At 36.1% G+C, this 19,285-nt stretch overlaps 1 protein-coding gene across 1 annotated transcript in view; it reads right to left on the bottom strand.

Annotated features, from left to right (window-relative positions):
- DPH6 (diphthamine biosynthesis 6) overlaps positions 1 to 19,285 on the bottom strand; it is a 218,798-nt gene that overhangs the window by 139,968 nt on the left and 59,545 nt on the right. Inside the window, exons 6-8 of the mRNA XM_087723172.1 lie at positions 18,261 to 18,322; positions 10,968 to 11,062; positions 8,435 to 8,522 (exon numbers count right to left, since the gene is read on the bottom strand). Of these exons, the coding sequence (XP_087579298.1) occupies positions 8,435 to 8,522; positions 10,968 to 11,062; positions 18,261 to 18,322 (245 nt within the window). The remainder of the gene's footprint in view (positions 1 to 8,434; positions 8,523 to 10,967; positions 11,063 to 18,260; positions 18,323 to 19,285) is intronic.

Raw genomic sequence — 19,285 nt, 5'->3', positions numbered from 1 at the left:
AAATGCAGCACTGCAGGCTACTGCTAGATCAGCAGTTCAGCGGTTCAAATCCCACCGGCTCAGGGTTGACTCAGCCTTCCATCCTTCCGAGGTGGGTAAAATGAGGACCCAGATTGTTGGGGGCAATATGCTGACTCTCTGTAAACCGCTTAGAGAGGCCTGAAAGCCCTATGAAGCGGTATATAAGTCTACTGCTATTGCTATTGCTATCCAAGTCTTACATGCAGGATCTGCCATGGCCCTGTTGGAGCCCGAATCCACAGAGGAGGAGGATCTGGAGCTGGGGCCGATCGAGTTCGAAGGGGCAGCCTTGTTGGCTTCAGAGGAATGCGGGGAGGACCTGGAAGAGGCAGCCATGGGTTCCTCGGGCTTGGGGCGACTTGCCAGCAGGGAAGAATGGGGGCATGACAACCAATAGAGGGGGGAAGAGAGGGCAGGTAGTCGATATGAGGAGCAACGGCACTCAGGTGACAAGCAAGGACTGCCCCCTCCTGATCTCCAAGCACAGAGAGTGGAGAGGAGGTGGGAATAGTGCAGGTCGACCCGATGACTCAGGAGGAGAAGGCTCTGCCCCTCTTCACAAGGCACCCGTGGGGATTGAGATTTAAGGAGACACTGTTGGGAGGAGCGCTTGTCAGGAACAAATGCTAAATTCATGGAGTTTTGTGTGCCATTGCCAATGTCTGGAATTCGTGGACTCATTGCCTTGTTCCCTTGCCTTGCCGGACTGCTTGCCTTGAAGCCGTTATGCTAAAATGTTTTGTTGGACTACTCATGAAACAAGGCTGCTGGAGGTGTGTGCATTTTGTTTCGGGACTTGCCATAAACCTGAGAGCCTTTGGGAGAAAGTTGGAGCAATAAAGGGGAGTATGATTTATCAGCTGATTGTGTTGCCTCTGTGCCTTGCCCCGGATCCTCATAAGATCACTCAAGTAGCCTGTTGTGGAGAGGTACAGCCAAATATCATCATCATTCTGATGATAACTCACCCCAAATTGTCAGATGACCTCCCTAACAGCTATGAAGATGTTAAACAAGGGAGAGAAAACTGAGCCCTCTGACACCCTATGAAGTCGAGGCTGCAGGGTGGACCTCTTCCCTCAATCAACATTCACTGGCACCAAATCCAGAAGAAGAAGGAAAACCAGCACAACACAGTAATGACTTGTAAGGAATATTTTAAAAGTATGATATTTAATACCATGCTATAAAGTAAAAAATTCCACATAAAAATGATATTTTTATATTGTAATGAAAAAGGCAAGAAGAATCTTTTCAATTGTTATGCAAAAAATGCATCTTGAAGTCCAAAGATAATGTATTAAACCATAACAATGAATAAAATGTTATTCTACCTGAGGCACAAGGGCTCATTGTGCTGCCAGAAACAATCTAAAACAAATTTCCAATGAGCCTTTGTAGTTAAACATGAAGAGATTTTTTTAAAGAAAATGCAATACTGAACAGCAGAAGAGAGCACAGGCGCATTATTGAACTAATGCAGGCTAGCCAGAATTGTCAAATGATTATAAAATATTCAATTGAGAGAATATAAAATTAACACCTGTGAAACATAACTAAGAAGGATGACATGTAGGAACACTGAACTCAACAACCAGTACCCTCAACAAGTACCATTCTTGTTTAATTTGGTCTACTCAGATAGGATTTCTATTACAATTATAATAAATTATGAAAAAATATTCCAGTGAATTTTTTCTACACTCCCTAATTTACTTTTTTATACATTCAGCCTTACTTATAATACCTCTCTACACTAACTTTGACCAAGTTTCAGGATTTAAAAAAAACAATTATATATAAGCTAGGTGGATCTCCAAAATATTATTTTTAAAATTATATAATGTGAGATAGCCCTATTTATTTATATCACCATGATGAACGTTCTTGGTACAAATAAAACATTCTATGTGCATAAACTATGAACACACATTATCCTTTTCCAACATTCAGAAAAATGAAAGAAGGGAAATTATAACAATAATACATCTAAATCAGCCTTTCTCAACTGTGACGAAGGTTGTGTGGACTTCAACTCCCAGAATTCCCTCGCTAGCTATAGAAAAAGAATCAGCCCAGAAATGATTGCAAGGAATCTTGAGGTGCTGCATATATCCAAAGGATTAATGTTCACTGGGAGAAGTAGCAGCATTGTTCCAAATGGGGACTCAGATTGGTATGGCATTTACAAAAAACCCCACTCACTCTAAACCTCTCAATTATAAGATGCTATATAGGAAAGCCCAGACAGAACAGGTGAAAAAATTCCCTTCTTTCCTTTGAACTAGCATTAGCTAAAATAACCTTCATTCAAGTAATAATTCTTGAGACTGTAAGCCTACGATTCCATATCACAAGAATCCAGAGTTTACCCCTCAGGGTATATGCAATATACAAGCAGTTTAAAAAAATGTTTAAGTATAATATTTCAGTGTTACAGGGAATGTTGTAGGCACATGTGTAAACAGGTGCATTTCCATTATTCCTATTATGTGTGCATCTGCCTTAAAAACAAGCATAAAAAATCACCGTGTTTATTTGCCAGGCATATAGCTGACATTAAAAAAAAAGGAACTACCAATTTTCTCCTTGCTTCCCCATGTGCAGTTTTGACAAGAAGCTCTGAAAACAGTTCTCAAGTCATAAGACTTGGTGGCAATCAACCATATCTTGCAAATCCCAGACTTTATGTGAGCTGGTAACTTGACAAGAATAATTAAATGGCTACGGCTGCATTCCTATTGTAACTGAAGAGTGAGTTAGGAATGATTGACAGCAGTGGAGTGGAATGGTTAGTAGAGTCCGGGTGAATGACAAGTGAAGAATGTCAGTGGAGAAATGATAGATAAGGGGAGGAGAGACACAAATATGCTTGGAGGGGAGAAAAAAGACAAAAGAGAGAAGGCATAGGTAAGTGAACAGTGATTAGGCTAAGTTATTATTTGTTATTTATATGATCTTATTTGTTTGACATGGATAAATATATTTATAAGTTTTAAGTTTGAAATTGTGAAAATGTTTTTGTTTGAAGAATTCCAAGTGTGTGCTTATCTCATTCTATCTGCTAGATATATATGTGTATGTGTGTATACATTTATAGTATTAAAAAGAAAATCCTTCTCATCCCTATAGGTGGTATGTGTCTTCTTCAATCTCAGGTCTTCTACCAGAGGTCAGGGAATTTGAAGGTACTCAACTGCTTTGAAACTCATTGAATTTGGTATTCAACACATTTTGATGAGAAAATGTTGTCCCGGTATTTGTTGTTTGCTACTCAAGCACAAGCTAGAGGTCAGCGTTCCAAGTATCATGCAGAATTAAATCAGAGTCCAAGGCAAAACTATCCTTAAAGTTCCAATTTAATAAGTCAGTCATCTTGGTACATCTGTGGAATCCCAAATCTGAAAAACTTCCTGGGATTCCACCCAGTTGAAAGTTCATGATCTTATCCCCACACCCATAAATCCATCACATGGTCCAATCTTCTTTGGCCACGCTGGCATCTCCACCCAACTGGTTCCGGTCATGTGCAGAGGTGCAGAGACAAAAGATGACCTTGGCTTCTAGAAAAGAATGACAACAACACATTCCACCATTCTACTCCTTTCTATTTCCCCCCTCCCAACTACTGCACTAATAGAAAGTGTGGCAGGCCAAAGATCCTAAAAGGAACATAACTACAGGCCTGACACTAGAACTTGTTGGTGTTGATGGCTTGTGACTTGCTACCCTTTCCAGATGAAACAAAGGGTGATGTGTTAGTCACATGGTAGCCCTTGCCCTTGCTGTCTTATCTTAGCTTTTGTAGTCATTTTGTGTATTGTTGCACTTTTTTTCTCATTGGTTGAGGTAAAGTGAAGTTTTTATTTTATTTAATCTAAATATATACAACTCTATATTTTTACATATTGCCTTAAAATTGTCTGGTTTGGGAATGCATTAAATGTATTACATTATTCCTTATGGGGGAAAATTGTTTGGTACTCGTTAGTTTTGGTACTCATCACACCTCTCTGAAACCGATTAACAATGAGTACTGAGGTACCTAGCACTGCACTCTTCTGGACAGAGAGTTCCCATGTTGTTCCATGTTGCTAATCTCCCAGTTTAGGAGTCACAGCCCCAAGTACTCTTCCCACTACTGGGATCACTTTGGCCCTATCATCATGCTTACTTAGATACACCTCAGTAATAGGTCATACTGAGGTGAGTGTAGCTTACTCCTGTAAATTAAACTATAAGTGATAAATTATTTTATCCAAGAAAACCAAATTACAAATGCTAAATCTATACAATCTCAGCAGCAACTTGCTCTATTTGGCTTGGAGGCTAAGCAGAGGTAGACCTGATTAAAACTTGGATGGGAGATTTCCAGAGAATGTCAAACTTGAAGATAAGGCTGGGTTCTCACAGCATTATTGGAAAAAAGCCCCAAAACAAATAGGAAACTACTGCTGCCATGCAAACCATATAAATTATATCCATAAATTCCACTGACTTCTACCTTTTAAACCCATAAGATTGTAATGTTTGAATTTTAGGATATATGTGTTTGAGCATACAGATCCACAAACACATATACAAATATAGTATCGATTAAATATTCTCCAATGTTCTGGTATGTTAAGAATTCCATTAAGCATAGTAAATATACTGTTTTGACTTTAGGATTCTATTTCCCCCCCTTTTATTACAGGATTAAATAGTTAAGCAGTTCTTAACATCTGCCTTAAATTGGTGTACAATTAAGTCTGCTTAAATTTCAATGAGTGAACTGTCTTAAAAACATGCTTAACCACATTCTTAGCTTGAAAGCATGGAATATTTTACATAAAATGAGTTAATGCATTTTAATAAGTTAAAAAAACTTTTATTCCTGTTTTAGAAGAATAGAGAAAAAGAAGTCAAGATAAAATGTGCTTCTTGTCAACATGACCAACTTCTTAGTCTTAAGTGATCAAACCCTTAAATAGGGTGACGGGGGGAGGACATAATTTTATTCTTAAAAAGTAGGGTATGTGAGGTTATAATTTACTCAATTTATATAGAATAAATAACACAGAACTCATTCATAACTTGACAGAAAATAAATTAATCTGAAAATTGTAATTGTTTTTGCTATGATCCCATCAAAGCACAAAATAAACAATTTTCCTTCTTAATTCTACAAGACATTAACTGTATACACCAAAATCTACATCAGAATTCCATAATGCTGGCTTTTAAAGAATGTGACAGCTTTGTCTACAATGAATTTGAAATATGATTTGCTATAAAACAGCTTGAAACTGTGGGCCTTTCACAAAATCTTAAATATCTACTAAGAAGAGGGAAAGAGCTTCTGAATAGATAAAAGTAAAATCTTGATTCTTCTATAAAATATTATGCATTTTAATAAGATTTTTGCCTGATTTATGTAAAGCTTTGTGTTTTTCATTTTCCCTAGCCTGTCACATTGTAGTGATGTATGAAGCATTTTAGCATCAAGTTTGCCATGAGCAATAAAGTCAGTGCCCCTAAGAAATACTAATATATTTCCACTTTTTTATCCTCTCTCCAGGAGTGTTCTTATTCAGCTTATTTGGTTTCACTTCACATAGTCGGCCAGCATAATTTTTAGTCTCACAGTAATATTTTAAAGCTTTGCACAGCTAAAAAATATCCTTGTCAAACACCGTACCATGTGTACTAAAAGGCTATATTTGAAAATGAGGAACATGGTCTTGGGACAAAGACAATATTTCTATGAAGAAGCTGAATTTTAAAGATAATGCTAGAGGCTAACAGAAAGAAAAGTTTCAATGTAACTATTGTTTTTTCGGGTTCACATTGCTCCATAAAATTTTGCAGCTCATAATAGAATTGAGAATTATTCATGGAAAGTCAGAGACTCTAAACGTTTGGGGATCAGTAAGCATACTTGGAGTTTTCAGATAATGGCTACAACCACAGAATAACTTAATGGTTACAGCCAATTGTGAAATTTCATTTAACCCTTAACAACAGACCTGAGGTCATCGTGACCGCAACAGTTTTCCAAAATGTTCAGAACACCCCTATTTTTAGAAATGGACATTCCAGTTGCGAATAGAATTCATAAAATTTGTTAATTCGCTCAATAAATAAAAATTGTAACTATACAAACTAAATTTAACAACATATCCCACCTATTATTTTTATAGATTAAGAAAATTGTACGAGTGGTCATTATGACCTCATATCTGTAGCAGTGTAGCAGAAATAGTACATCTGTGGTTAAGGATTAATAGAAGTCAATTTACAAGACAATTGTCAGGCCTTCAATTATATTCTTTTTAGAATTTTGGCCTGCCACACTTTCTCTTATTTCATTATACTGTTTCATTAGTATAGTTGATGGGAGGGGTGAATAGACAGGAGTAAGATTGTGGAATGTGGTGTTTTCATTCTTTTCTAGAAGCCAAGGTCATCTTTTGTCTCCGCACTTTTACACCTGACCGGAAGCAGCTGGGTGTGGATGCCAGCGTGGAAGAAGAAGATTGGACCATGTGATGGATTGTGGGTGTGGGGACAAGATCATGAACTTTTAACTGGGTGGAATTCTGATGTAATTTCCAGAATTGGGATTAACACAGATGTGCTAAGATGTCTGCTTTATTAAATTGGAACTTTAAGGATCGTTTTGCCTTGGGCTCTGATTTAATTCTACATGATACTTGGAATGCTGACAACAATGAGTTTGCCCATTAAGGTAATAAATCGTCATGTTTGTAAAGCAGGTCATCACATGACGAACCAAATTTTGCAACTTTTTTGATGAGTGTCTGAAATGCAATCATGTGGATTGGGGGGGGGGGGGTTTCAACCATCCAAACTTCAAAATTGGATCTTAAATACTTTTGGAGAAGGGTTTGTCATAACTTCAAAGCTGAGTACTACTTATTCAGTTGTTATTGTTGGGTAGAATTTCAGTAATAAAAATGAATGCTTTCCCTAGGATGTTATTTTTATTCCCGATAATACCAATCATGATGACTGATGTACTATTTAAACAATATCAGAAAGACATTTCTAAATGTATACAAATGGTCTTCGACTTACAACGATTTATGTAACAACTATTTAATGCTACAATGGCATTGAAAAAAGTTATTTATGATTGATCTTCACATGATCATTGTGTGACCCCAGTCATGTGATCAATATTCAGGTGGTTGGCAACCACCATGTACTTTATGATGGTTGCAATGTCCCAGGGTCATGTGATCGCCATTTGCAACATTCTCAGCCATCTTCCAACAAGAAAAGCCAATGAGGAAAGTTGGAGTTGCTTAACGACTACATGATTCACTTAATATTGAAATGATTTGTTTAAAAACCATGACAAAAAAGGTTGTAAAATCAGGCATGACACATTTAATAATCGTGTTGCTTAGCACAAGAAATTCTAGTCACAATTATAGTTGAAAACTATCTGTATGGCAAGATAAAAAACAAGAATTAAATATAAATTGCTGCAAGATACTAAAGTAAATGATGAGTATGATTACTTGACCTAAAATTGTAGTTTCCTTGTCATAAGCAACCTTTGTCTTTACAGCTGTAACAAGGCTATCTTCCGTATTCTCTACAATTATGTTCAAGAGAGATTGGCAATTCATCATTTCACTATTATGTTACTTGCACTAAAAAGTAACAGTTTCCCCTGTCCAGTCATTTCCAACTCTAGGGTGCAGTTATCATTTCTGATTCTTAACCTAGGGAGCCAACGTTGTCCAAAGACATTTTTATGGTCATATGGTCATACGCATAGGTCCATGGAATGCTGTTTTCTTCTCACCAAAATGGTACCTATTTATCTACTTGCATTTGTATGCTTTCAAATTGCTAGGTGGGCAGGAGCTGCGGTAAATAATGGGAGCTCAACCCATTGCACGGCAGTTGGGTTTTGAAATCAGGTTGTCAGCTTTCCAGATGACAAGGTCAATGTCCTTAAAATTGGTAAGCCATCACTTCCCTCTACTTTCACTAAATGACCAAATCACATTCTTTTTCTAATTTGCAGATATTGATCAAAATAAATATTCCCATATATCATCAGTCTATACATCTCACTTAAGCATATTAAGTACACATGGATAGACATCGAGAGAATTAAAAACGAACAGTCAAGTCTTTTCAGATGATGGCTCTGCTTCAAACACATTCCTGTTCTCCAAGAACAATTTCTCAATCATTTGTATTTCAAACCATTTCATTTTTGTTTCCAGATGTCATCTCAGTAAATATAAAACAACACTTCTTCAGCTCAATATATAAATAATTATTTGAAGAAAGAAACCCATCATTTTCCTACCAGTAAATATGGCATTTTCCATGAGATTCTAAATGACAATCTAAATAAGAATAAACTCCACTGAAATGTTGGACTTGCCTTATCTTCCAAATGCAACTTTAACAGGCGGAGGTAAGCCACAGGGGCAAATGCATCTGCTGAATGTACAACCACTTCTGAGGAGTCCCTATAAGACAAAATGTTAAAAGCATAATGGAAAAAAATAGTATTGTTGTGTTCCTTTTGAAAGTAAAAAAAACAAAAATATTACCTTTGTGCTCTCTGAGCTGGCTTGTTTTCTAGCAGACGTTTCATTACCCAAATTAGGTAACATCATCATTGCTCTGATCATCAGTGATAATCAGTCCTCTGATAGACTGATGTTAACTAGTTTGGGTAATGAAACATCTTCAAGAAAACAAGCAAGCTCAGAGAGCATCAAGGACCCCTTATATTAATCCTGAGCTACAAATATTCTCCTTTCTTAGTAATTATATTATCACTTATGACATTAAATCAGTCTCAATTGAGACTGGTTTTAATAAGTAACAGTTGCAAATGACCACAGTCTTGGCCCCAAATGATGTGAATGGGTGCCACTTATACAGTCCAGGGCAAATGGAACTTCTGTTTGGAACATAAAGTAAAGGGACAAGGATTTGGAGTCCAAAGGAAAGGTATTGGGTATCACCACAAAGAACCATTTCTTTATGGAAAATATCTGCCTTACCTGAGAAGGCAGCTGATACCCATCAGAGGTTCTCATTTGAAGAATTTCAGCACTATGTGTGAAATGGCCTCCTTGAAAAACAAATGGATCACATCAGCGGTGGGATTCAAATAATTTAACAACCGGTTCTCTGCCCTAATGAACGGCTGGATGGGCGTGGCTCAGTGGTCATGTGACTGGGTCGGTGTGGCCAACTCAACATCACTCACGTCAATGGGCGCTTCGTCTTAGCAGTTACAATGTAATAAGGGTTAACGGGAGAGGCAGTTTCTGTAAGCAGGGCAATAAAGATTAGGCTAGAAACAACACCAGAATGTTTCCTTCCTGCCTTCCTTACAGGAATTAGCCCTGTAAAGTGGAAAGAAACAAAAGGAGATTTTTTCCAACAACCGTTTCTCCGAACTGCTTAAAAAGTTAACAACCAGTTTTCCCGAATAGGTGCGAACTGGCTGAATCCCACCACTGGATCACATCCTATATTTATTTGGAATAAAATAAAAGTGAAACTGAACTAAAAGGGTTTGTACTCAAGTCTTGATTCAAATGAGAATTTATGAGTATTATACTAAAATAACTTTATAGAAAAAAAAACCCAGGAAATCTGAAAATATTCATTACATAACTAACAAGGGGAGTTAGCATATTTTTAAAGCTCAACTTTCCCCAACTTGGTGACCTTCAGATAAGCTGGAATATACATTTCATATCGCCAAACAATGTACTTATGACTGCACCAATGGTGGATTGCTAACCGGTTTACTACCAGTTTGCTTGTGCTCACGCGCAATGCTTCTGTGTATGTGTCCGGGTGGGTGGGCAGAACCTCCCGCCACTGCCACTATCGGTTCAGCCAAACCGGGAGCAACCCACCTCTGAACTGTAAGTTGGCATTAGAAGTAAAATAAATAAATTTAACAAATAAATAAATATAATGCAACACATGTGGAAATTATCAAGTTTGAGAAGGTCCTTTGCATTCTATGTGCTTCAGAGTATGATTATTTACATATATTATTTATGAGACAGTGCAGTTGATGCATTCAGTCAGAAACATTTCCTACATTCATTAGGACAGGAATTTTCTTCTTAAAATATTCTACTACTCAGATAATTTTGTCAAACTGGATCTACTCCCAAGTGGGACAATTGAAGTCTAGAAACAAATTATCCTTCTTCATTGCAGTTATTGATCTGAACCCAGGAGAAACCAGAAACTCCGTAAATTCAGATGAAAGGGGTTTCATCAAATATTTTCCTGAATACATACAGCTTAACTTTTTTACCATAATTATATTGACAAATCTACAGTTATAATAAATTCTCCCATAAGTATATACATATATTTTAAGAATATATAGAAAAAAAGATAACGGGGCAAACCTGAAAGGTTCAAAACCTTAGCATTCCAAAGCATCTTTCAGCAATTCAAACAAAATGTTTAGTATTATCATTCTGAGTTGCTAATGTTAAAATGGTAAAAAAAGGGGGAAGGAAGGGCGGGAGGGAGGGAGAAAGAGAGAGAAAAGGGAAATAGAGTTAATGGAACCTACAGGCTACTGATGTGGCAGTTTATCAAATGTAGCTGTAATGAAAGATAAATATTACTGGCAATTCGCACTTCATGAAAGGATAAAAGTGTCAGTGTGTAGGTACCAGTTTTACTGCAGGCCATAATCAGCAAGTAAACGAAAGTGCAAATGTCTAAAAAGTTTATAGCTTTCTATGAAGGCCCCATCTTGTCAGGCATTGATTTAGGTTAGTGGAGGGCTTTGCCAGTGTTAAACAAAGTGGGTATTTGTGAACTTAGAGGACATATTCTGCTGCTGCCAAGTGGCCTAAAGCTAAATATTAGTATGGTCCCAGTGCTAACATTTAAAGAAAAGAGAAGACATGGGTCCTTACACAACGATTTTCTTCTTAAACAGAGGACAATCCAATGTGAATGTTTCATATTCTCCCCCTTCTCCACAGATATGGACTCCATACTTCTGAGAAAGCTGAAAAATGGAGAAAATGCTTTCAGGAATGGTACAAAGGGTTCTTATAAAGCGGAAGTTAAATGAATTCAATTTACCCACAATACATCAAAGGAATATAATACAATTCAAAAAGACAAAACCAACAGATAAGGGACAAAATAAAGAAAGAAGAGTCCTCTGGATTTCAGTAAGAAGTTCATTCCAGAGGCAGGCGCTGTAAAAAAGCAAAGTGAGAAATATGCAAGAATGTGCAGTACTGAAAGCTAAATTATAGTGCTAACAGCATATCAGGGTTTGTATGACTGAAATGTACACATCCATATTGAAAAAATCAATCCCTCTTTGTTAAACGAGACTTCATCAAGTCAATGAGACAACCACAAGATGGCAACTTATATTATTCCTAAAACAGGATGCTGATTCTATTTTCAATCCAATCCTCATCTAGGTATGATACATATTTTCAGTTGAAGAGTGGCAACGTGTGCTGTTATTTCAAGATGCTGTTATTTCTACATCACGCAAGCAAGTTGTGTGTCAGGTCTCAAAGTTGTCAGAAAATTATAGCAACTGAGGTAGCCCCATTTATTCACTTTCAGAGTTGGTACAAGTATTATGTTTCAATCGCAGGTCTCTAGAACTCTTGATCTTTATAGTGCTACCAATAGGCTACTGAAATCAATGTCCTTATTCAACACACAACTCAGTTATATTACTATCAGTTCTACACCAGATCAAGAATCCAGGTGCACTGGACAAGGCACAACAGATACAAAAGTGAGAAACAAACCTCACATAATGTTCAGATAATAATTATTGCATAAAATATGAATGCTATTTCCCAAATTTATTGATGGTTCATCAATAATACAAATAATAGGAATATGGCCAATTTGAGTTGTTTGATATGCATCCTGTCTTTCTATCAAACCTAGTCTTTCATAGTCTTCAGAGAATTTCTTGACACTGCTAGCATCAACAAAGGACTAGCTGACTGAAGTGGCATAACAATATTAGATTATTAAGGGAGAACTAATACAAATGGCCAATGTAAAGCCACCAGAGGATTATTTGCTAGGTCCTTGGTGTTCTCAGAGTCTGATTTTTTTTTCTTACAGACATTTAATTGCCAGACTAGACTATATCATCACCAGATTTTATGTCAAGAAAATCACATTTGAGATGCACTACATAAATGGGGTTTGATTCTAATATGTCAGTGTACCATTTGCCAAGCTTCTAAGAATTATGTAGCACTCTTAGCCCTAGTTTGATCTAAAATGTCTAGAGCTTCCTAATTGACATTGAACTGAATTTACCTACAGTATGTCCTGTGAAATTAATGAATTTTCATTCATGTCTCCTGGCAACCTATTGATGCTTGTGGATGCATTCTGCCAATCTTCTTATCTCCTTGCCTTACTCCCTTCTCACAGTCTGTACCCTGTAGTTTGCAAATGACTTCTGGATTAATAATAGTTTCCACTTGGTCTGATTATTATTATTATTATTATTATTATTATTATTATTATTATTATTATTATTATTATTTGCATATCGGAATCCCATTTTTTCTGCCCTTGTCTTGTGGTTCCTGGTTCAGCCGACAACTTAGGCAGGAAAGAACTAAAGCTTCCTTTGTTTGTTTATTCAATTTGTTTCACTGCCTGTTTTAGCAAGTGACTATAGGCAATGAACAATCTTAAAATAAATTAAGAAACAAACTATTATTATATATACAAAAATTAAAATACACTGCAGCCAAGAAGGATGTCCTTCGGGAGTGGGCGGCATACAAGACAAATAAATACAATACAATAAATAAAATGTCACAATCAATGATTTTTAACACAACCAAGAGATGAGATCCTTCACCGACTTGAGGCCTCAGGCACGAGTACAGATAGTTTTTTAACTTAAATGCCTTTCTAAAAGACATGAGGTTGCCTCCTGGTTTATAGTAGGGCATTATTGTGTATCTACTTTAGAAGCCTGCCCTGCATCCCTCATAGATGGCAAATTACAGACCAATCTCCTACTTGGTAAAGTGACTGAGAGAGTAGTGAATTCTAAACTGTACAAAGTCCAGGATATTTAATTGGAAGAAAAAGTATATCCAGATATCCAAGTCTTGCATTTGATTTTAATCAAACAGTTGATTTAAGGAATATTTAAGAAGCTTCTTTTCAATTTTTTCTCCTTTAATGTTTTATTTAGGGAAACATGAATATATAGCTCAAATGAAGATATTATCTGTCATATAATAGAATCGTGTCTATTAACATATTTTGGATGGGTAGGTGAATACATATGTAAGTATATATGTATTTTTATTCAAGCGTAGCTCAAATTATCTTTTCAAATCCTGGATTATCAGACATTTTCCTTTCAATGAGCAGATATTTCTTTGTCTAAATTTCTTTGTCTAAAAATAACCAAACTTTTTTTTTAATCAAGCTTTCACTTCCAAAGGTTATGCTGCTGGCAAAAAATATAGCTCCACCTGTCAGAAGCTGTTGTAAAGTTCTTGCAAGACAAAGCCATCAAGTATAATTAATGCTGATGCAGCAAGGATGGCCAACTTATAAAGCAGTTAGTTAAAACAACTTACTCTTTCCAAAATTACTCTTGGGAAGCTGCTAGAAATGGGAACCATGGGTGGAAGAAGTGGCTACAAAATGTAGCTTTATTTGGAACAAAATATAAGATTGTTCGTCCTCACTGAAGAATCCATTAAGCATTTCCCAATAAGATTTTTTTTTTTACATCTTTCCTAAAATTATTTGTTCTAATAATGCCTTTTTGGTGCCACAAATCCTTCCTGGACATCAAGATCAAACACTTTAGAGTTCCCACTGGTGTTATAAGTGCTTGGAATGGAATATCTTAGCTTCCTGTTGCTGGAAGTTCTTCCCAATTAACTGCAGTCAACATATCCATACAATGAGATGTGCCTGCTTCTGAAGGTAGAGTGAGTGAACTATTTGAACTCCAGACAAATCTCCAGTAACCAATCAGGAAAAGAACTCTTGACCTTTTTAGTATAGCTACAACAGTTAACATACTGACCACAGTTCAAGGTTATTCTAAAACAAAAGCAATAGTTTCCAGTCTCTTTTGTGGACATGACAGATGAGAACAGAGTCAGCCTTGTCAAAATAAAGCATGGTGTGAGTGTGTGCTTGTGTGCATAAATACATTATAAAGTTTTAATATATCCCATTATAACTAGGACACAATGATTTGTTCTTTTCATTTAAAAAATGTTTTGTTTGAATGCATCTATGTTTTAAGGCAGGGGTCCCTAACCCCCAAACTGCAGCCCACTACTGGGCCATGAGCCATTTGGAACTGGGGCTGTTTAAGGAGTAAGCGAGGGCACAATTGTGCACATTCTCACTTGCGCTAGCAGCAGGAGAGTGTCTATGTTCCAGTTGTGTGAGTGGCGAGTGTGCCTGGCCGCCGGTCATGCAAATAGAGCTGTACGCACTTGTGCGCTTGCCAGACACTTGCACAGAACTATCCCTCCCCCCGCCCCCATCTGCAATGCCGGAAATATTGGGGAACTCTTATCTTAAGAAATAATAGCATGCTCTGGCTATCAGTAGAAGAATCTAAGAACAAATAAAACTTTTTATGTGCTTATTAATGATCAGGCATATAAATAATCTGTTATGGAAAAAGTGTGATAAACTACAATGGTTTCCAGTCTTTTTGTATAATCACAATGGATTAAAAAAAGACAATACCTAACATTTAATATGACTCACTCTTAGTACAAATATGAATAGGTTTAGCGTGGTATACATATTGGTCCCTAAGAGTCAAAAATAAGTTGATGGTGCATAATCAATCAAACAATGACATACCACTGGTGCTATGAAAGGCAACAAAAGATTAGAAGCTTTACAATTGTCAGGCTCAAATTATTTAAGGCACTTTATAGGCAGAAGGCAATGTAAATACTGATTAAGGGTGGATCTAGCAATCTTCCCCAAGGAAAGGTAGTTATAAAATATAGCTGAATCCAAAAAATGTAGATTCCCAATAGCCAATATACCTATTTCAACCTCCAAAATTCTCAGCCATGGTAATTCTGGCTTGGGAATTCTGAGAATTGAAGTCCACATATTTAGAAGGTGACAGATATGGGAAACACTGATTTTGTTTAGAACAAAGAAGGAAACAGACAGCAGCACAGTAGATTAACGTTGTGAATGCTGCCCTAAGAATCTTCTAATTTTACATCTTAAAGGCAGGTGTTGGACTTCAGATAAAGTTTTGTCATCTAGAATTTTCTAGAGTCAAGCTGTCAAAAACCTGAAGACGGGAATCTGCAAGTTTATATATAATTATTTGGATTAGATTGTTTTAAATAAAGAGGGGATTAACATAATGAGCTGCTAGATCTTGCCTATGACAAATGTCTAAAAAAGCATTTGGCTAATTTCTTTCTGATACTGCTATCTCTCTCCTCACAATCTCTCTCTCACACACAAACCACCCCCTGACAACATTCAAAGAAAGTATTTTTAGAACTATAGCCTTTACTTTCTCTGCAGCTGGTGTTTATGCTTCAGTTTCACTAAGTTATAAAGTTAGCTAAATATCTAGTAAAATATTTATGTATGCTGACATTTACTGGGAAACAAAAACCCAACCAAATGCGAATTTATTGAGCAATGTTCTTTTACACTGCTGTAATTTTGCCCTCCAACTGTCATGGTTCAACCATGACAAAATGCATGAAAAGCAATCTAATATGAGGAAAAAGAAATACTTCTACCTTTAGAAGGTTGCAAAAATAGGTGACTTTAAAAGCTCACATAGATCTGATCCCAGCTTTCATGTGTCTGAGTATGTATGGATGTTTGTTTGCAAAGACAGTGCAATAATTTTCTGTAACACATGTGATAAAAGTGCTCCAGTGACAAATCATTGAAAAGAATAAACAGCTAGTCCTCAACTTATCACCACAATTAGGCCCAAAAATTCCACTGCTAAGCAAGACAGTTATTAAGTGAGTTTTGCCCCATTTTACGACTTTTCCTGTTGCAGTTGTTAAGTGAATCACTGCAATTGTCTAGTTAGTAACAGGGCTATTAAATTATTAGCAACAATAGGGAACAACAGCTTCCCCATTGACTGTTTCTCAGAAGATCGGAAAAGGTGGGTCATATAACCTTGGGACACTGTAACCATCATCAATACATGCCAGTTGCCAAGCGTCTGAATTTTGATCAGAATTTGGATATGAGAATGTTGCAATGGTTATAAGTGTGAAAAATGGTCACAAATCACTTGTTAGTGCCTTTGTAACTTTAGAATAGAATAGAACAACAGAGTTGGGAAGGACTTTGGAGGTCTTCTAGTCCACCTCCTGCTTAGCAGGAACCCTATATCAATGATGGCGAACTTTATGGCACGTGAATCAGTTCAACTGCGCTGCGCATGTGTGAGCGACTCCGACTAGCTAGCTGGTCTTTGGGTCTCTGCCACACATGCAGGAAAGACATGTGTGCATGTGGGGGGTGGAGCACATGTGGGGGGTTGCATGTGCAGGGGTGGGGTACATGCATGGGGACACGCACGCATTGCATTTTGGGGGTTAGGTGTGCGCGCACTTTGGGCACTCAGTCTGGAAAGGGGCAGCCATCGCTGTCCTATACCACTTCAGACAAATGGTTATCTAATCTCTTCTTTAAAACTTCCAGTGTTGGAGCATTTACAACTTCTGGAGGCAAGTTGTTCCACTGGTTAATTGTTCTAACTGTCATGGAAATTTCTTCTTAGTTCTAGGTTGCTTTTCTCCTTGATTAGTTTCCACCTATCACTTCTTTTCCCTTCCTCGGGTGCTTTGAATGGCCACTAAATGAGTGGTTGTAAGTCAAGGACTACCTATAATGTAACTACAATATATAAGCTCACAAATGCTTATACACATAGTTCTTGTTTAGCATTTGCCTCATTCAGCAATCCTTTGTAGTTACAATGGTGATAAAAAAGTAACCCCAAGACCAATCCTCACATTTATGACCTTTGCAGGTCTGTAAAGCAAAGGAAAGCTTAAGTACATAAGCACACTCATAGTTTCACTTATCAACTGCTTCACTTAACAACCAAGTTGCCAGTTCCAATCATGGTAACTAAACAAAGTCTACCTGTACAGGAAGAAAAAAGTGAGCTAACTCCACCTCAAAATGGCTGCTGACAAGTAGAAAGTTTTCAATAAGGGGAAACAAACTAAATCAAAAACTAAATTTACATAATAAAGGGTAAAGAAGTTTGTCTCAATGCAAGAAAATTTCCAGTATTCAGAAATCTATTAATAATAAATATTAAGAAGTAGAATCAACTCATAAAAATTGTCAGATTCAAGAAATTAGGCTGATTAAATATATTTTATGTAGTAAAGTTTGTATTTGGAAACTTCATATTCTGTTCCATCTTATTCCTGAAAAGTAGTGGTTTTTCTATTTGTTTGATATATTGAAAGATCAAATCCAGAATGCATGATATTCTTTATCTTCCCACTGAAAAAAGCTGCAGCTGTCTTAAAAACACATTAAATTTAATGGGTTAACTCCATAAAGCCTAAGAATCTTTTTCCAGGGTTATGTAAATGCTGAATAAAAATAATATTTCAATGAATACAGCAGACTGTACTTGAATGATGTCATTTCTTCAAATTATTCCAGAAACATGTGGAATCCTAGTATTTTCTCACTAAAAGGTTACGTAAAAATTTCCCTCAGTTCAGTTCTTGGCAATTCTTACCCTAATAGGCATTTCTTTTAGATTTTTTTCCCCATCATAAAGAAAAATAGTAAGATGTATCCAAACATTGCCACATTAAGAATATGAAAACAAGGGGTCACCATTATGCTTTGCTAATTAAAGCTTTATTAACTTCAGTAGGTCTATTTTAAGCATGATTGCTGGAGAAAATCTAAGAAGTGACACTGACTTGATGGCACATAATCAATCAATCAATTTTAAGCATGAATCCAAATTTTATTTTTAATCAACTGTTCTCAAAGAAATAGATCACATGTAATTTGTTGATTAGGAAAACTATACGTATAGATTTTATATATATTTCGGTTAGCTAAATTATGACCTAATGTTTTCTTTCTAAACTTGCATTGTTTTGTGCACAGGAAATTTATTATTTTGAAGCACCATATATTTAATGTATACTTTCAATAATACTTACTTTCAAAAGATAAGCTTCCATTTCATCCAATGTTTTTCCTAGATGTTTATCTGGATCTAAACCTGTCAAAAGGTTTAAATGTATTTTAGAGAACAAAGTACTGTTTGGGTGTCACAGTTTACTCTTTTTTTAACATTTTAAAAACAAACCATTAAAAAAAACCTCAATTCCTGTTTATCAAAAATAACTTTTGGGAAACAAAGTTGTCCTTAGCCAGAACATACTCTCTTACTTTCTTTGAACTGCTGATTTTTATCTTGGGCAAAAATAAGTTCATTTCCTTTGCCCTGTGCACTGAGTGGAAAGTATATTCTTTTAGTGCTTTGTATAAATAATATAAAATAGAAAGCAAGTTATAATGTACAAATTATGATAATGAAACACTCAACTGAACTTGACAACTCTTTAGTATATATTAAAGGTATCACCCTACACAGGTTTCTAAGGCTAAGTTGGATCATTGGTAACTTACTATTATGACTAAAGCTATTTCTCTTCTCAGTCCAGCCATTTCTTTTATTTTTTTTATAATGTAATTTTATTGAAATTATTTACGTATAAAAGACAAAAATGAAAATAAAAATAATGGGAAAAGGAAAAAAGTGAAATATGGGATAAAGGGAAAAAAAGGGGGGGGAAAGCATTAATTTCCTACACTTTTCAGGGCAGAAGAATGAACGTAATAATGTTACAACTTCATTTTTTTACTTCGTATATTCAATATATACTAGTCATTTCTATAACCAAAAAAAAAGTCTAATCAGTAAATTCCAAAAGTTTCATTTTTTTTTCTATCTCAAGCATAAAATCCAGAAGCAGTTTCCAGATACAAATAAAGTTAAATTGTTCTTTTTTTAATGAAAGCAGTTAATTTGGCCATCTCTGCTAGTTCCATCAGTTTGTTCAGTTTTTCCAACCATTCTTCCATTATGGGAATTAATATATCTTTCCATTTTTTGCCGCTGTCAACATGTTTAAACAACATTCCTTTTTTTTTCTTAGTCCATCAAACCTAGAAGAAAAGT

This window comes from Thamnophis sirtalis, unplaced genomic scaffold (assembly GCF_051295495.1).
Source record: "Thamnophis sirtalis isolate CommonGarterSnake01/CBP01778 unplaced genomic scaffold, rThaSir2_p1.2 scaffold_1, whole genome shotgun sequence".
Taxonomy (NCBI): domain Eukaryota; kingdom Metazoa; phylum Chordata; class Lepidosauria; order Squamata; family Natricidae; genus Thamnophis; species Thamnophis sirtalis.
The sequence above is the reverse complement of the archived record's forward strand: the minus strand, read 5'-3'. Positions and strand labels throughout refer to the sequence as shown.